We start from the raw sequence: 16,748 nt of genomic DNA on the forward strand, positions 1-16,748 counted from the left end.
AGGCAAGTCTGCAGGGTATTATATTCTTTATAAACTAGCGAGATCAAGAGCACATAGGGATGTGTGAGAGAGAGGCCAGCTGGCCAGAGCAGAGGGAAGGGGGATGCAGGCAATAGGGGCACACATAGAGACACGCAAGGACCCCCCCGGAGCTCAGTGCCTCCCACCGCTGCCACTGTTTCCCCCGGCTCTCTGAAGCATCTCACTGCTCATTACCTGGGGGCAAGGAGGAAGCAAAAAGATTGGTTAACAACCACAGATTTCAGGGAATTAAACGCAATCAACAGGCAGAAAGAAGCAGCACCATGATAAGTAATATTGCCTACACAGTACCTTCAAAGCTCCCATCCCCAGCAACCCTCCAGCCTACATAGTCTTTCTTGGCATGTCGTTCCCTTTGTGTCTCTCCTTCACATGTTTCAGAGAGATCTTTACAGTCTCTTATGGCTCTTGCAGAAAATGGGCAGGCATTGCCTGTTGGAGCCAGTGTCCTTAAGCCGTAAACAGCAATTGCACAGTAAACTGGTGCGTCAGCTCATCGTGCGGCAGTCTATGATGGGATTACAAAGGAAAAATAACCCAGTCCTGCGCAAATTAGAAGGAGTGAGGGAAAAAAACAGGATTCACAAACTTGCAAAGCATCCCAAGATGATTTCCTGGAAAATGCGAGGCATGGAGACTCACACTTCTCCATCCCCCTCTTCCCACCTGCAAGCAAGGCTTTCTGAAATGACACCTCAAGCAAGGGATTGCCATTGACAATCCTCACTCCAAACACGCCCAACAACCTGTGCCTCCCAAAGGTGGTCCCATGTTTCAGAAAGGGGGGTCTATGTATCAGGGTAATGTTTTCTTCAGACCAAGCACTGCCTGTTTGCATCTATTCTGTTTGGTTTTCATTGAAAGTGGGATGCTTATTGCAGTTGAATGATGAAGCTTTAATCTTCTCCCTATAAGATAAATCTGGGTTTTTTTTGTGAAACAAAGCTCTAAAAAATAAGATCCCTCCAGTACAGGGCTGATTATTCCCTTCAGCCCAGCTTGCGAAGTTATATGACCCAAGCATAGGTATGGATTTAACACCATAATTGCTATTGCCTCTTCATCAAGCTGTTTTCTCACATCTCTGCCTTGGCTCAGCATTAAGAAATGCCTTAGAAATTTTGTAGCTCTCCCTCCTACCCCAGGAGCATTTTAGGCACCAAGGACTTAACATTCACTTGAGTTTCACGTGCTGCAGTCTCCACAGAAGACACTGCTACATTGCCACTTGCATAAGAATTGTATCTACTGAGCTACTTATCAACAAGCAGAAACCTTCACCATGCCCATAATCAACTATCTGACACAACAAAAGCCTGTTTTCAAGGGGGAAAAAAATGACAAAAATAATCCCCATCCTACCCCCCCCGCCAAACTAAATTACAGTCTTAAACCATTTTTGGCTTAATATAATTAATAATATCTATTTCCCCTCTGTTTTGTGATTCAGCTGTTTCCAAAGCTGTAAGAAGCACCAACAGCGAATCCTGTGGTGCCAGAACAGCCTGGGGACGGAAATAATCAGCTTGAAAATAAACAGCGTTTTTTTGCAATCAAAGCGCTAATAAGCATGGTAGGCTGGCGGAGAAAAGCTCGAGTGAGAAGGGATGGAGAAGAGGGGAAAACCAGCCTGTCCACTGATAAATCTGAAATACACAGAAAGGCTGGGGAAGAACGATCATTCGGAGTAAAGTAAGTCAGAGATTTTTCAGTAGGACACAATCATCCCATAGCAAATCCACCACTGGTTTGTTGTTGCACAGTTTCAGGCATGCTGGTAAATGCCATGTTGATCACCTGCCTCCCATTTTATCAGGACAATATTTGCTATGGTGTATCTCACCCTCCGCATGAATTTAATCCTGCCAAATGCCTGGAAAACTATTTTTTTTTTTGAGTCTAATACAGTAAGAGAGTCTTTGCTTTCTCTAAAATAAGAGGTACTTCAAGTATTTAAAGCCTCAGCAGCCTCCGTTGGGTTGCTACATGGATTGGTATGACCACATGGGTCTGAAATGCTTACTTTGCTTGCATGCATAGGTCTACCATGCACTGCCCAGCACCATTGCTGCTGGCATGGAAAATAAAATGAAACAGAGAGGCAGCATGAAGAGCAAAAGCACGACCTGGCTGGCCAGTGGCTGTTCTGCTATGAAGCCAGGCAATTCCCAGTCTCCCGGTGGGAAATGCTCCCGTGTTGAAACCTAGACCTGGCAAGTGGCACAGCTGTGATCAGTGCTTCATCAGAAATGAAGTTTCCTCCCAAAAATGTTTTGGCCTGAGGGCCTGGCTGTAGGTAGGACTCAAGCGACTCAAACCAGACTCTTATAGACCATGAATACCACCAAATACCACCACCCCCTGGTTCTCCCCCCGTGACAAGCCTTTGCTAAGCAGCACTGAGCAGCATCACCCCATGCAAGGACAACCCTGGGATGGAGCGGAGCTGCTCTGCTGCTGCATTTATCCTCCAGCACTGGGAGCATCTTGTCTAACAGGTATCACCTGCCTGCTACAAATCTTTTCGCTTTCACCCAGCTTGATGGAAGTTGGATGGAGGCAGCACCAGAACCCAAAGCCCAAGGCATGGAAGGGCTTTGTGAAAAATCTCGTACCGAAAAATGGTACCGAGCGTGTCCAGAGGTGCTTATTTTCACTGTCAACCTTCCTAGTCTGTTTTGTGGCTTTCTATATCCTAACAATGAATCCTAATTGCTCCCAAGGGACTTGAAGGGGGAGGCTGGAGGAGAGCAGCAAAGCGCCAGCAGGCCATTGGCAGTGGTGGGACGGGAAGGGCGATGTGGCCGAGGACGGCGATGGTGCTTTGCGTATGCCCGGAGCAAGAAAATAAAGAGACAGCAAACAACGACTGAGGAGGCCTAACGGGGACTTGTTTTACTCTTTGACATGCTACCAGCAGTTTTTAATCTCAGAAGAATGAAAATTAAAAAAAAAAAAATCATTACAATGATTTAAAGGTACGACACATGAAATACTATACTCAAATCATCCGCATGTTGTCGGCTAGTTTATACAGTAGGCACAAAACAGACCTAGAATCACCTGCAACAAATGTCAACTCGCATTGTTCTCGCCCCTAAACAAGTACCGCTAGCCTGATATTTCTAGTCAGCCGTAGCTGTGTAACCTTTGTGCTTAAATTGCTCAGCTTAGACCTCCTTTCTTTGGCATTGCTCATCCATGCCGTAAAGGATTGGAGACTCGTACTGAAGACAGTAATGGAGAGAGGAACAACAACAAAAAAAGAGAGATTAATTGTACAGTACATACATACAGTATCTTCTAAATTGTGATCAGTTGTTTATTGGTTGGCAAACAAGCTTCACTTTTACAACAAATATTAGTAATGAGGTCATTCAACTGTTGAGACCGTACAAAATGGATCATAAATTAAAAAAAAGAAAAGAAAAAAAGAAAAAAGAAAAAGAATTCATACTCCGTGCTGCTAATTTACCTCCAGAAAGCCTATGTTACTTAAAAATCCTGTCAAATAAATAAATTTCCTGTTAGGAAAAATAATGAACAGAAGACTTTTTTTTTTTTTTAAATCACTGCAAAGTACTTTTTAGCTCACTACACGTCAATTGATTTTCTTCTTAACCACTGCAGTACAAGTGCCTAAACTGGGGACCAGACGGAGCCGTGAAGGCCCTTTGCTCCTCCAGGGAAATGGCCGTCTCCTGTAGAAGCCCCACTACGACTACAAAAAAAAACCTCTCGGCTCCTGGATGCGACCCTACGGCCTGGCTGAGGGGCTGCTCGCCAAAGATGCTTCGCAGGATTATTACCACAATCGGTTGTGCACTGTCAACAGGGAAGTTTGCCCTGCTCTGGTCTGCCAAAATGTCTGCCGGCAATATGCCGGCTCAAGAAAGTTGTACAGCGAGGAAATAAAAGGACTGCCTTGGCTGAAAAGAAATGGTGATGGTGTTACTAAAAATGGTCCTTAGAAAGTGATGTTCATTTTTTTTTTGCCCAGTGAGATTTTTTTACCAGGGTAGGGAGGGGATGGAGGGGAGGGGCTGTGGAAGAGGCAAAACAAAATAAAAAAAAAAAAAAAAAGGAGGAGTTATGAAAAACCTTGCTCCTACTGGTAGACAAACTTACAAGACCAGCACAACAGAAAAAAGTTCTTTTTTTTTTTTTTTTCCACTACATTAACAGGGACGCAAGTTCTGGAGGAACAGAAAGCAGACTATATGTGCAATGCTAGTATCTGTACATTACATAGAAATTGTTCGCTTCTCTTTTTCTGCCATTAGTTTTTATCATCCGTTAATACAGCAAAATGTAAAATATGCTTTTAGCACAGAATTCTAGGATTCCCTTCCATCTCATTAAATTTGTTTTTGTTTTATTTGCTCCCGCAGCAAAGGGCGCTGCAGTGAAACCAAGTTGTGAGTGACCAAAACCCATGACGTGATCTGGATTGGTAAGAAAGAGTTTTGCTAGCTTGTTTTTGTGCAGCGCTCCCACCTAGATGCGTCATCGCTACTATTTTCAAATGCACATTTTTGGCCTTTTCTTTTTTTTTTCTTTGCTTTTTTTTTGTTTCGTTTTGTTTTTTTTTTCCCTCTTAAATCAGGTCCTCGGTATTAAGAGCAACACAGCATCAAGGATTGTTTAAAGAAACACGGCATAACTTGAGAAGGCCACGAAGTGTGCCGTTATCTATCTCTTTCATTAACATAATGAAGTCTGTCTGGAGGGAAGGAGGATGGGGGGAGAAGGGGGGGGGGGCAGCAGTTACTGTCCTCTCCGGGCCGGCCTAAAAATTCCAGTAAAAAAAGTCCGAGAGTTTTCTTTTGAACAGCATGAAGATTTAGGAGTACACACAATATTACCACTGTTTGGATTAACTCAGAACAGTAAACCGAGCGTTACGGAGGGGCTTTTTGTTGTCTCTTTGCTTAATTTTTGCTGAATCTTCTATAGACTAGTGACCAAGTGAGCGGGTCCTTTTGCATTGCCGTCTGGGGGGGTTCCCTCTTTGTTTGGCGGGACTATAAAACCGTCGCTGCTGCCTCGACCTAGCTGGTAGTAAGTGTGTAGCTGATGGACGTGGTTCCTGGAGCCAAGGTTGGGCATGCTTTTGTAGTAAACATCGTCGGCATCGCCACCACCGCTTTTGGCTGGCGGGGGATCGGTCTGGGTGCTGGCGGTGACGCTTTCCGTCATGGGCATGCCGGCCAGTGCGGGCATACTGGTGTAGAGAGAATCCCTGTTGGGCGACTGGAGGTCGTCCGTGTGCTCGTTGGTCAGCAAGGGGAAAAAGCTCTCACTGTTGTCTTGTGGAATGCGCCGCCGGCTGTAGAGGTGGGGCTGGTGGTTGTCTGCTGAGTACACCCGGGGGGGCAGCAGTGGGGCGTCCGACTCCTCGTGGATGAGCTCCAGGCCCAGACTCTCCTCGTGGGTGAAGGAGGTGGCATCGTCCAGCACGATGGCGTCGTCCTCGCTCCCGCCGCCCACGCTGTTGACGAGTTTGTTCATCAGGTTGCGGCTCTGCTCGCTGGAGCGCTCGTGGTTGTTCAGGTAGGAAGGGATGTAGTTGGAAGTGAGTTCCTTCAGGATCTTTTTCTCGAGGGCATTCTCAGTGTGGTTGTACCCGCGGTCAAGGATTTGCACGCAGTTGCTGAGGTACTCGCCGCTGGCGATGCTGTAGCTGTTGCCGTGATTACCATTCAGTGGTAGAGTATCCGTGACACTTGTATCCCTGGCATTGTTCAGAAGCCCCTCTGAAAAACATTACACAAGAGAGGGTGACTTGTACAAACAGGACACTCACGCGGGACGTGCACACTCAAACCCCCTTCCTAAGCTGCCGTGGCTGCTGGGGCTCAGCAGCAAGGAGAGCATTGTGGCCGAAATAGGAGGGCGCAGCTCCAGCTAACCGGCTCAATGTCTTCCCACCGAAAAAATGGAAAGTGTCATCAAGTATGTGACTTGATGTGGTAATAGCCAGCGGGAAGGAATAACCACTCCTGGCTGGTACCTCCTATGGCTCTTGCGCTTTGCTCTACATATTCCTGGGGGAGGTGAGAAATAGGTGACCCTGGGCTGGTCCCAATTGCCCTGGCTCCAGGTGCTTTGAAGGAAGGGGGCAATTCCCCCCAGCTGAGGGAAAAGTAGTCACAGCCCAGGTTAATCATTACCCAAACTTTGTTTGGGAGTGTATCCTTCCTAGAGGAGAAAAATAAATCCGCTCCCCCCTTTTGCTGGGCAGGCTGCCAGGGGAAAGGCATAAGGCCTGAATGGTGGGATCTGGGGATTAGCGAGGCGAAGGCACAAAGTGCTTCCTGGTCCAGGCTTTTTTGGAACAAGGCTAAATGCCCTACCTCTCCTGGCACAAGGGCATGGCCAAAATTATTTACTCCACGCTAGCCAGGTGGGGATTTTCTAATACAATCGATGTTGGAGGCAGCTGCTGTGGAGTCTCGCAAAGCCTTTAAAAATAGCTCCCATTTCACTTGCAAAGTTAAAGCGGAGGGTTCAGTGGAAGGTACAGCAAGTACCATCACCACCACGGTACGGTGGGCTCAGGGGAACCTGTGAGGAATAATGGGGTCTCAGGGTGCCCCCCAACTAACTGCCTATCACATCTCCGTAGGTGTCTCAACACTGTCAATGTAAGGCTGGAGCCTGGCTCTTTCCCAACACGCTACAGGAGATGGCGGGGAAGCGTTTTGAGAGCAATGCGGCACGAGTGGGCAAGGGAGAAGAAAACCAGGCCCAGCAGTTAAGCTGCCACACTTTTTCTTTTTTGGGATTACTGGCCTCCTTGGAAGGAGTGCAGTTGTGGGGATGCATGAAATAATGTATCGACCTTTCAGCTAAGGGCTTCGGGTGTTGCCAAAAAATGGCAAACAACTCAGCAAGCCGCGGTGGATTAGAGGAGCCATTAGCTGATGATTTCAGATGAACAGTTGCTCATACCATGCTTGGTGCATGGCATGTGTACCTTCTGAAAATACAGGATTCGGTCTATATCTGCGATAGAGTAGTTGCTATGTGTCAAGGGCTGGAAAGCGCTACTGCAGACTTTCTTCTTGCTTTTGAGTGAAATGCCCCAAATGTGTTGGTCACCTTTTAGGTTTCTGAAGCTTAGAGGGTGCTGCCTTATTGCAGGTTTCCCAACAAATGAGGGAGCGCTATGCCAAAAAATCAACTAGCCATCACAGACATAGAGCAAAGCCATTGATTTTCATGGTGGAAGCTCTTCAACCCAGTCATGATGCTTGGGGAGAAATGAAAAGTGAGCATTTTGGGGGGCGGACGGTATGTAATGGGTGACGGGTACAACAGCATCTGTCTGATGGTCACGTTGAGTAACATATGCATTGAAGCGCTGAGTGCTGCGCTTCTGCTGCCAATGCATAGATCTGGGGTTTGGTGGGGAAATAAAATGAAGGCATCGTAGGTGAGAACAGAGTGGGGTCTGCAATGAAACACGCCATATAAAAATGCCGTGACCTCGCAAATAAAAATGTGAAGTTTAAAAAAAATCATACGCACAGTTATATGAGAAACTATGCTGGGTAACGATACCACAAAAATGAGAAATAAACAAAGGAAGCATCATCTAATCTCATCTATATATATATGTACACATACATATATATATACACACACATACATACACACACATACACGTATATATACACATGTATATTCATATTCTTTTGATTTCAAAACTGTGAGATGAATTTCCTTTATTAACTACATCATCTATATGTGATGCAATAAAAGTGAACTAAAAAAAATTACATTTGATATGCAATGTTTAGCTTTACTCCCATACTTGTCTCTCTGTAGGGCTCTAAACGACAGCATGAAGAAAAGGAAAGAAAAAACAACAAGTAAGCTTACAGCGACAGTAGGAGAAACATGAGTAAAAAGCAAATTGATGATATGCAGAAAAGAGAGTTAACGGAAATAATTTCCACTGCCCAGAATACATGAATTTGTTACATGGTTTATTTCAGGTTAAAAATATTGACATTTTAGACAGAAAAATTGTTTTATGTGCAATATTCAATTGACTACATTTTTATTTAAAAAAATTATCACATTTAAAACGTTTTCCAATGCCATTATAAAACGTTCAGCGTGCAACACAAATCAAGAAATAATGCCTGGAAATTTAAGAAAAGTCTAAAGCTGGTAACGGTCATGCTTGAAAAGAGAGGCACTGTCAGCGTCACTTCCAAAGTCTTAAAATGAATGGCTTTACTTACTGTTAGTTCTAATAACCCCTGGCAGTTGAAACCGAAATCCATTTCCTTGCTAAAAATGTTTTGCCGTCCATCCTTTGCAACAGTGCTTTGTAAGAGTATGGCTTTGCTCATCACAGGGCTGCTGGCATTTTACAAACTTTGGTAATTCTGCTCTTTTTTTAACCGAACACATGGCAAACTACATGGACTTCGCAAAAAAAATGTTAAGAGGAACGGTAGTTCAAATAATGGCATCGCTAAATGAAGCTATTGAGAAGAAAGGGTTAAAACAAGAAGAGCCAGAGATGAAGATGAAGAGCCAGTGACAACTCTCAGCTTCCCACTTTGCAACAGTCTGTGGCACGCTGGGGTTTAACCAGAGCTCGTTAACGGGATTGCCGCCTTTTCTTAAATTAGCTCTCACGAAAGCAGTTAGGCCGTTTCGAGAAACTCCTGCATCCGAGAGACCGAGCCAGCGTACGTCCGTCAGCTGCCAACGGCGGTGAGCGCTCAGCACGTGCTGCAGGGTGCCAGACCCCTCACCTGCCACCTCCTCCTTCCTCTACGCTCCGTGTCCCATCAAGGAATTGCTTTTGCCACCAGGAAATGGGACTTTGGCCTTTTAGGGTCATTCCCCGCCTCTTTCCAAGGGTTTTTTTTAGGGCTCCCAGCCCCTGGTGAGTCTCTACTGCAGATGGGGCAGCTTCGGCTTGAGCAAAGAGGGTATTTAAAACACGTAACTGGGGAGGGAGAAAGGAAGGGGTGGACTGGATCAGGCCTCAGGTTTCTTAGAGCGTCCTGTCCCTGTCAATAGGCAGCACCAGAAGTGGTAGATGAAGGTGCAAAAGAAATCATAGCCTTAGTGATGTGGAATGAGTTAGTTGGATGATGTTAGTTAGCAATGCCCTCACTGCGTACCGATCCCAGCCAAGGCACACCCAGAGATGGTGACAGCGTCTACTTTTACAATGCACTATGATCGCTCTCTAGCATGCCTGCTGGTGCAGCGTCCTTAAATCCCAAAGAACTGCTGAGGCCATTAGGCCTGGTTGGTTTTGCTAACCTTTGTTTCTGCTGCAGGATCTCCTAATATTCACAGTTTGCAATTGTCCAGTGACAGTAACCAGTTTGCAAAGAAATAGCTATACCAGTTCTCTGGTCATTAATTAACTTGCAGCCTCCTGAAAAGATTGGGTTGGGTTCTGCTCCCTCTGAAGTCAATGGCAAAGCTCCAGGGGCTTAAATGGGATCAGTACTGGTCCCACTCTCTTTCCTCATCTCCCACGGATGAAGCCTGGGTAGGTTTCTCTGTTATTCATCTGGCTGTGTTGCACTGAATAGCACTTGCAGATCAATTACACTATTTTTGTGGAATAAAATGCTGTTAGCTCAGGTAACTGTATCAGACTCTAGTCTTAAAAATTAGAAGAACACAAGATTATCAAAATGCATGTAAAATCTTTTTGTCACATTTCCACCCAAATCACTTGGGTTCACTTGAGGCACCCAGACCTGAACATCAGGACTTCTCTAAGCCAAATGCTGACCCAGCATTACTTGCTGCCACTTCATTTGAAAGTCCCCCAAACCTCAATGTTATCATGCAAGAAACTATACAGAACACCAAAGTTCATTTCGACATTTGCGGTACACTGAAGTTCTTAAAATTCAGAGCGTTTCATGATTAACAGTAGCCCATTCTTGAAAAGCGTTCATGGAAGCAAATTTATTGCACAAAGTTAGCATAGTTTAGGAAATTAATGAACAGCAAAAAGGTCAAACACGTGTGCGTTCCTTGTGCTTTGAATGAAAAAATCCTAGTGATACAGTTCAATATCTATTTCTGTCGTAAACAATACACTGCCACATAGTACAAAGGGGTTTTTCCTGCTTGCGTTATAACCATCATAATTTTCCCTTCCTTAGAGATCATTTACTGGAAAGGGACGTCTTCACTGGGAGCAGAGAGCTGATAGAGTGCTGACATACTTGCGTTTGAACGCAGCATTACTTTGTAATAATTCAGCCACCTTGCAAGCAAGCCAGAAAAAAAAAAAAATCCCATGGAAGTGGCAGAGCAGGACAGAGCCACCAACAGACAGGAGCTGGCAGAGCTCCATAATCCCCAGCTCCAACTCAGGTCCTGCTTGAACACATCTGCCTCTCCCTCACGGAAACATCAGGACATCAGCTTACAAACGTGGTCCCTTCCCACAGCCAGAGCAGAGACAAACACGTAGGTGACAAGAGACTGATTTCTAAAGCAGAAACCTCCATTAGGTACAACTGACTGTTTATATTCCATTGCTGAAAGGAGGATATGCAAGCGCTTCTAGTTTCCCTACACCTTTTTCTATTTTTTTTCTCTCTTTCTAATAGCACATATAAAACGTATTAATGCAAACGGCAAAACATTTCTTACAATATCTAAGCCCTGCTTTTTGGAGCTGACCTATGCTCCTTGCTTCAGCTGTCCTTTTTCTTAGAGATGAAGGGCAGTTTTGCTTTATTTTGCATTTTTTTTCCTGTGCAAGCCGGTGTGCCGCTGACCACATTTTTCTATGCCATTTCAAATGAGAGCAGCTTTGGTGGCAAAGGCCATTTTAGCTTTACTTACCTTCAAAGGTGTTCCTGTTTCTGAAATGAATGGTTTAACAAGGAAATGCGCTGACAACAAAGAGAGGAATGGATACGTCCAACAAAATACACACACAAGACCAAAACAATACAAAAGTGAGGAAATTGAAAAAAAAAAGTTATCAAAATCAAAACCACTATGAATGCTTTGAGTAGAACTGAGGGTCTCTCAAAGTGAATTTTATTGCTCATGGAAAAAAAGCCTCCGGAAAATGGAACGATGCATTGAAATGAAAGGAAGGGGAGGGGATTTTTTTTTTTTGTGCCCAGTTCCAAAAAAAACCAAAGTGTGTGTGTGTGTGGAGAAAAAAAAAAGGAAGAAAAAAAAGAAAGAAATGGGCCAAAATAAGCCACAGAAAATGGAATTCTCACTAGAAAAATTAGAGAGAAACTCCAGCACACCTTGTGCGTTGTACATGCTGACAGAAGGGTTGTTATAGACCGCCGATTCCCCGAGCAATGTATTATAAGGGTTGTTAGTGCCATGAGGACGAAGCAGAGCATTGGTTATAAGATGATTAGCCATGGCTCCTGGAGCAGCCCGATAGAAAGACAGAGGAAAAAAAAAAAAAAAGGTCAATCAGGCAAATGTGGTATTAAAAAAAAGGGAAAAAGAACATTCAGAATGACAACAGTTGAAATAGTCCTGATTACAAGCAGCCAGCTAATTAGACTCGGAAAACTGTATGCCACTAAAGCAGAACAGATGTTACTGACGATGCACAAATCCAAACCAACGCAAAAGAAAATGTATCAGAAAGCGGATAAGCTACATTTATGGTGGTTTCCCAGTCGCTTGGAGTGTAAGCAAGGCTATGCCCACATGCTTTCTACAAAGAAAGAAAGGAAGATGGCAGCCTACACAATGTAGGGGGAAAAACTCTCTGGAAAATGCCAAATGAATAAAAAAAGTATATAATGACTAACAGAACACAGCACATTCAACTCCCACTAGGGGCTAGGATCTCTTTTACCAGTCCATCGCAACACATCTAAAATCGAAAAAGCAGAATTAAAAAGAAAGGATGGAGAATGTGGCCTCTTCAAATGCTCTCGGCACTTATCAGAGAGCAGCTGTTTCTCATGTCTAAGAGGGCGAGTTTCACTTGAGTTACTGCTCTGGTACCACCGTCAAGCACATCCACAACTGCCCGAATCCACCCTGGAAGGCGAAAGCACTGTGGCTCCATCAAGCGTTTCTATCAGGAGTGAGAGTGGCCACGGAGACACATGTTTCAAGGTTCTCCATTTGCCCTGCAACCACCTTGTTTTCCCACTCCCAGACCTCTTTGCTGTCATTTCCAAGCACTCAGCCAGCAGTTGTCCTCCCGCTTTGGTTTATCCCTTGGAGTCGCAGCCTCTGGACTTGTGCTTTTTAGGATCATCGTGGCTTGGCAGGTGGCTGCCAAGACCTACTTTGATTCCTATCACAGGCATCAACCCATGAAGCAAAGCCTTCCCCCCACCTTTTAGCTGACCTACAGGACCAAAAAACCCATTAAGCCTTTGCTCTGAATCCCCTCTGGGATCCAAAGAGACAACCGAGTCAAAAACTTGCCCCCAGGGCCATTCCCACTGTCATCGATAGATACCTAGAGCAGGAATGCTCAAGGACCACCATGGTCTTTACCTCCAGGGCTAAACTGTTAAGACAAAACCTTTCCACCAGGAAAGTAAGTCTTTGGTGGGGCAACTAGAGCTAGCCAGGAGAGGACTGTCAGAGGGCTCAGGTGACCTGGCTGTCACCAACATCTGATAGTCCCAACCCAAACCAACAACCAAAAAGCCAATCCCCAAACCCAGCAACCCTGTCGGGGTTGCCTTTGTCAACAGCTGGGGCATGGAGACCCCACGTGCCTATTTTAGGGATGGAGGTGGCCCCATGGCATGGCAGAGGCAGTCTTTGTGAGGCATGTGGGGTGCTGGGTACAATCTCTTCTCTGCAACTCATTACCTGTTTTTTCTTTCCTTTTCTTTCTTTTTTTTTGGATGGAGTTGCTGAGGATATATAAGCCCCAAGGGCCTCTGGCTGGTACAAATCCCCTTAGCAGCGAGCTCTCTGAAAGCTCACACCTACTAATTATTTAAAAAAAAAAAAAACAACAAACTGGCCAAACCTAAGGCTTGGAAGCCTCCAGAGCTGCCTCCTGCAGTGCTCGTATGCTGGCCTGGCTCCATTTCCTGGGACGGTGTTTCTCCATGCCTGCAGAGCTAGAGGAGAGCAGACCGCCCTCCTGCCTCTCCCTCATCCTTTGCTAGCCCTTCCCAGCCCCAGGTGGTCTTTTGAGCACAGGACAAAGTAGAAGGCAGCACTGTATGGGGGCTGCATGCCAGGGAGGCTCCTCGACACATGCAGCTGGAAAAAAGAGACCTGTTTTCTCTCACCTGACATTTTTGGCTATGCTGATGGAAAGCAAGATGAGCTGCTGTGTTTGGAAATAAGGAAACAAAGCAGTCTCCTGTAAGAAAACATTATATGAATGCTTAACTAGAGCAACCTTGAATGTAACTGATAGGTAAATGAGTCAATTCTTTCTTTCTGGTAACGTATTTTCTATCAATCTCACGTACATCTGTGACGAGGGACTGTAGGAACCACTTCTCTTCTTGCACTAGTTTTATACCAGCATGAGTACTAAGTCCATTAAAATTGTTTCTGCCTTCATCCCACTTTTAATCAAGCCAGGCCATAAAAGATTCAAAAAGGGACTCACTTTTATACAGGTAACAGGAATGTCCAGAGTTAATGCCAGCTATAAATTCAGAAGTGATCTAATCCTCCCATTCGAGATTTAACCCAATCTCCAACTCGGTCCCTATGAGATTTGATATGGAGAAGAATATACCCACTGCGTGGTTTTGAACACTTTAGCTTAAGGTGTCTTTAAATGGCAGCTTCCAGAAAGAGAATTTGACTTGATATATCCCCAATCTGATCTTGTCTAGCAATCCCTAGCAAGCAGGAACAAGCTGATCCTGCCACGGCTGTGCAGGTCGAGCTGTTTCACATGGGGGGATACTCTCTCAGGGTGACAAGAGAGAAGGGACCAATCTGTGTCAGCACTTAACACTTTGCTCACCTACGTTCACCAGGGCGGTGGGCTCTGAAGCAAGCTAAATTCACACAAACCTGGCTCTTTCAGGATGTTACAAACTAGATAGTTTCTGGCAACTTTTAATATAGATACATGTTTTTGACTATAAACTTGGCAAAAAGTTGAAAATACAGAATAAGTCATTTTTGCTCTCTCGGGTGTGTAAAAGAGGGGGGCTTGGTACAACAAAACAGTAACCCATCCTGTATGCAGCTACTAAGCAAAAATACTGCAACTGCTGCCTTCCTCTCCCTTGATTGCTGAGGGCGTTAAGATTTTTTGATTTACTGATCAAAATGCCACTTTTGATGGCAGTGCTGAGTAATTCTCCTGATGGAAATCCAAACCAAACCCACTGCTAACATGTTCAGCTACCTTTCAATACTTTCAGAAACCCAACTGGGCCCTAAGCGCTCTGCAGCAGATTCCCGTCACGGTGGGCTGGCCACAGCACACTTCACACTCTCTGCAGGTCACAGAAAATGTAACCTTTTGCATCTTAAAAACAAAATGGTATGTACCTTGTATTCATTAATTTGGGCTCTTGTTTCTCCCCAATTGCTTTAGAGCTGCAACATTCCCAGCCTCAAAGGATGCTGAGAGAGACGGACTGCATTCAGGTTCTGAAGGGCCTACAGTTAAAGCTTTAGATAAAACAATAATACACCAAACAAATCCCCATTATTGGGTTTCTCCTTCCCGGGAGGGAGAAAGAAAAAGGTAACACCAGCCATACATTTAAGTATCATCCTGCCTTTTTCATAACACTTTATCATTGCTATAGCAACCAATGGGCTATTAGGAAGAGCAGATTAGGTCTGCAGACAAGGCACCAGCAGAAGGAGCAGGTAGACTACCAAACTATGACCCTGTTCGCATGAAAATGCCCTTGGTAATAAAGAGCCAACAAAAACCCAATAAAGCAAGCACGGGATCAAAGCGGCATGCTTTCCCAAAATACCACGAGAGAAAGCAAAGAGGCTTGTTCTGCAGCCCTGTGTGCAGGTGCGCAGCAAAGGCTGGGTGCCGGGGCTGCAATTGCAAAGGTCAATGCATGTCCGGGGACCTGAAAAGCAGAAAAAGCAGGGCTGTGGGTACCCATCGACTGCCCTGAATCTCCTCCCCAGCAGAGCACTCTCGGGACGTGACCCTTGGCAGCTGTCTGGCTTGCTGTTGGCAATGTGCCCAATATCCTCAGAAAGCAGCAGTTGTTCATCGTTTATTTTTATTTATTCACTTACGGCTGGATCCTTGGCTCTCAGCATCTGTGGTGTGACATCAATTTCTCCCAGCAAATCCCACAGCCCTGTGTCATCCTTGCTTCCCTACATTTCAGCAATAACATTCCCTATACAAATCTCTCCTTTGCTGTCTCCCAAAGCACCTGCGCCCAGCACACAGCCACTACTCTTTATTTGCTTTAGTCAGAGTGACTGCCTTCAACTCAGCTGCGTTGAAACACCTTCGATTCTGCTAGTCGAAGATACCCTACTGAAAGCAAATGCTCTCCATTTCCATATTGTGCTATGTACATGTGGGAGCATGAATTTGGGGTTGGAAAAAAGATGGGGCTTCAAACCCAGAGGTTCACCTGGGCATCTCCTTGTTCAGCACGATGAGATCATCACAACCAGCAAACATATTTAACAGCAGAACTCACACCTCTACGAAAATACTCCCTACAACCACACTGGTATAACTACAGTCTCATGTCTCCTTGTTTCCACTGATATTCAACCAAAGATTAAAGTTCAGCACAAAACACAGCTACCAGGCCAGCTCTGATATCCAAAACAACATTCAAATTCAGGTTTCTGGCAATGCCAGTGCTCAGTTCAAGGTTTCCTAATGCTGGATATCCTCAAGTGAAGGATTTACAGACTGTGAACATGAGGGGAAAGGAACAGTGCTCTTACAGAAGGCAAATATTAGCTGGGTGACACACAGATGCTCCTGTCCCTCTCACAGCATCAGGGATCCTCGTGATCTGAGTACCGAAGATCCAGCCTTTCTTACCAGGTTTAAAAGCCTATGAGAAGGCATGGCTTGTGCTCAGGGTGCAGGGGGAGATCTGGACCATTGCACTTTTCAGTTGCAAACTGAGAAAATCCGATAGGGAAATCAATCAGGACAAAGAAAATGAAAATCCCACAATTTTTACCATCACTGTAACCACACACAGAGGATTCAGATAGCTACAGTTAGCTGCTTTGTGTGCCTATGAAAGTAGCTATTATTTTAATGACAGTATGCAACCAAATGGTATGTTTTTCTTCCCTTTCTAAGGTAGAAATTGATGTCCTTGATGCAGGACAACACTGAATGTAGAAATAATTTTTTGGAAGAGTTTGGTGTTATAACTGTAAGGGAAAACTGCACCTTGTTAAACACAAGTATGATTTATCCACTCACTGAGAGTAAAGGATGAAAATGATGACAAGGACATGTTGCCAGACTGTAGACTGCATCATTCAGGAACAAAATTCAAATAATTTCTTGTGGGCAGCTGGCTGACAAAGCCACACAAAGGCATTTACGTTAACTTGAATCATCTGCATGGTCTACCCAACAGGAAGGGAAATGAATCCAACCGCTTCTCCAGGCTTTCTGAAAAATAATGTCATTCAGCGTGGCTCTACCAGGCTGAAGCAGCTTGAGCAGGACTGCTTTAGCTGGGATGATCTGTCCACATAGGTAACAACACCCTTGTGTATCTTCTTTGGCTTCAGGTATTTTCAAT

At 44.9% G+C, this 16,748-nt stretch overlaps 1 protein-coding gene across 1 annotated transcript in view; it reads right to left on the reverse strand.

Annotated features, from left to right (window-relative positions):
- Positions 1 to 4,992: 4,992 nt before the first annotated feature.
- LPHN3 (latrophilin 3) overlaps positions 4,993 to 16,748 on the reverse strand; it is a 273,474-nt gene continuing 261,718 nt past the window's right edge. The window contains exons 23-24 of the mRNA XM_010561460.1: positions 11,316 to 11,444; positions 4,993 to 5,798 (exon numbers count right to left, since the gene is read on the reverse strand). Of these exons, the coding sequence (XP_010559762.1) occupies positions 4,993 to 5,798; positions 11,316 to 11,444 (935 nt within the window). The remainder of the gene's footprint in view (positions 5,799 to 11,315; positions 11,445 to 16,748) is intronic.

Source organism: Haliaeetus leucocephalus, unplaced genomic scaffold (assembly GCF_000737465.1).
Source record: "Haliaeetus leucocephalus isolate CR32 unplaced genomic scaffold, Haliaeetus_leucocephalus-4.0 Scaffold145, whole genome shotgun sequence".
Classification (NCBI taxonomy): domain Eukaryota; kingdom Metazoa; phylum Chordata; class Aves; order Accipitriformes; family Accipitridae; genus Haliaeetus; species Haliaeetus leucocephalus.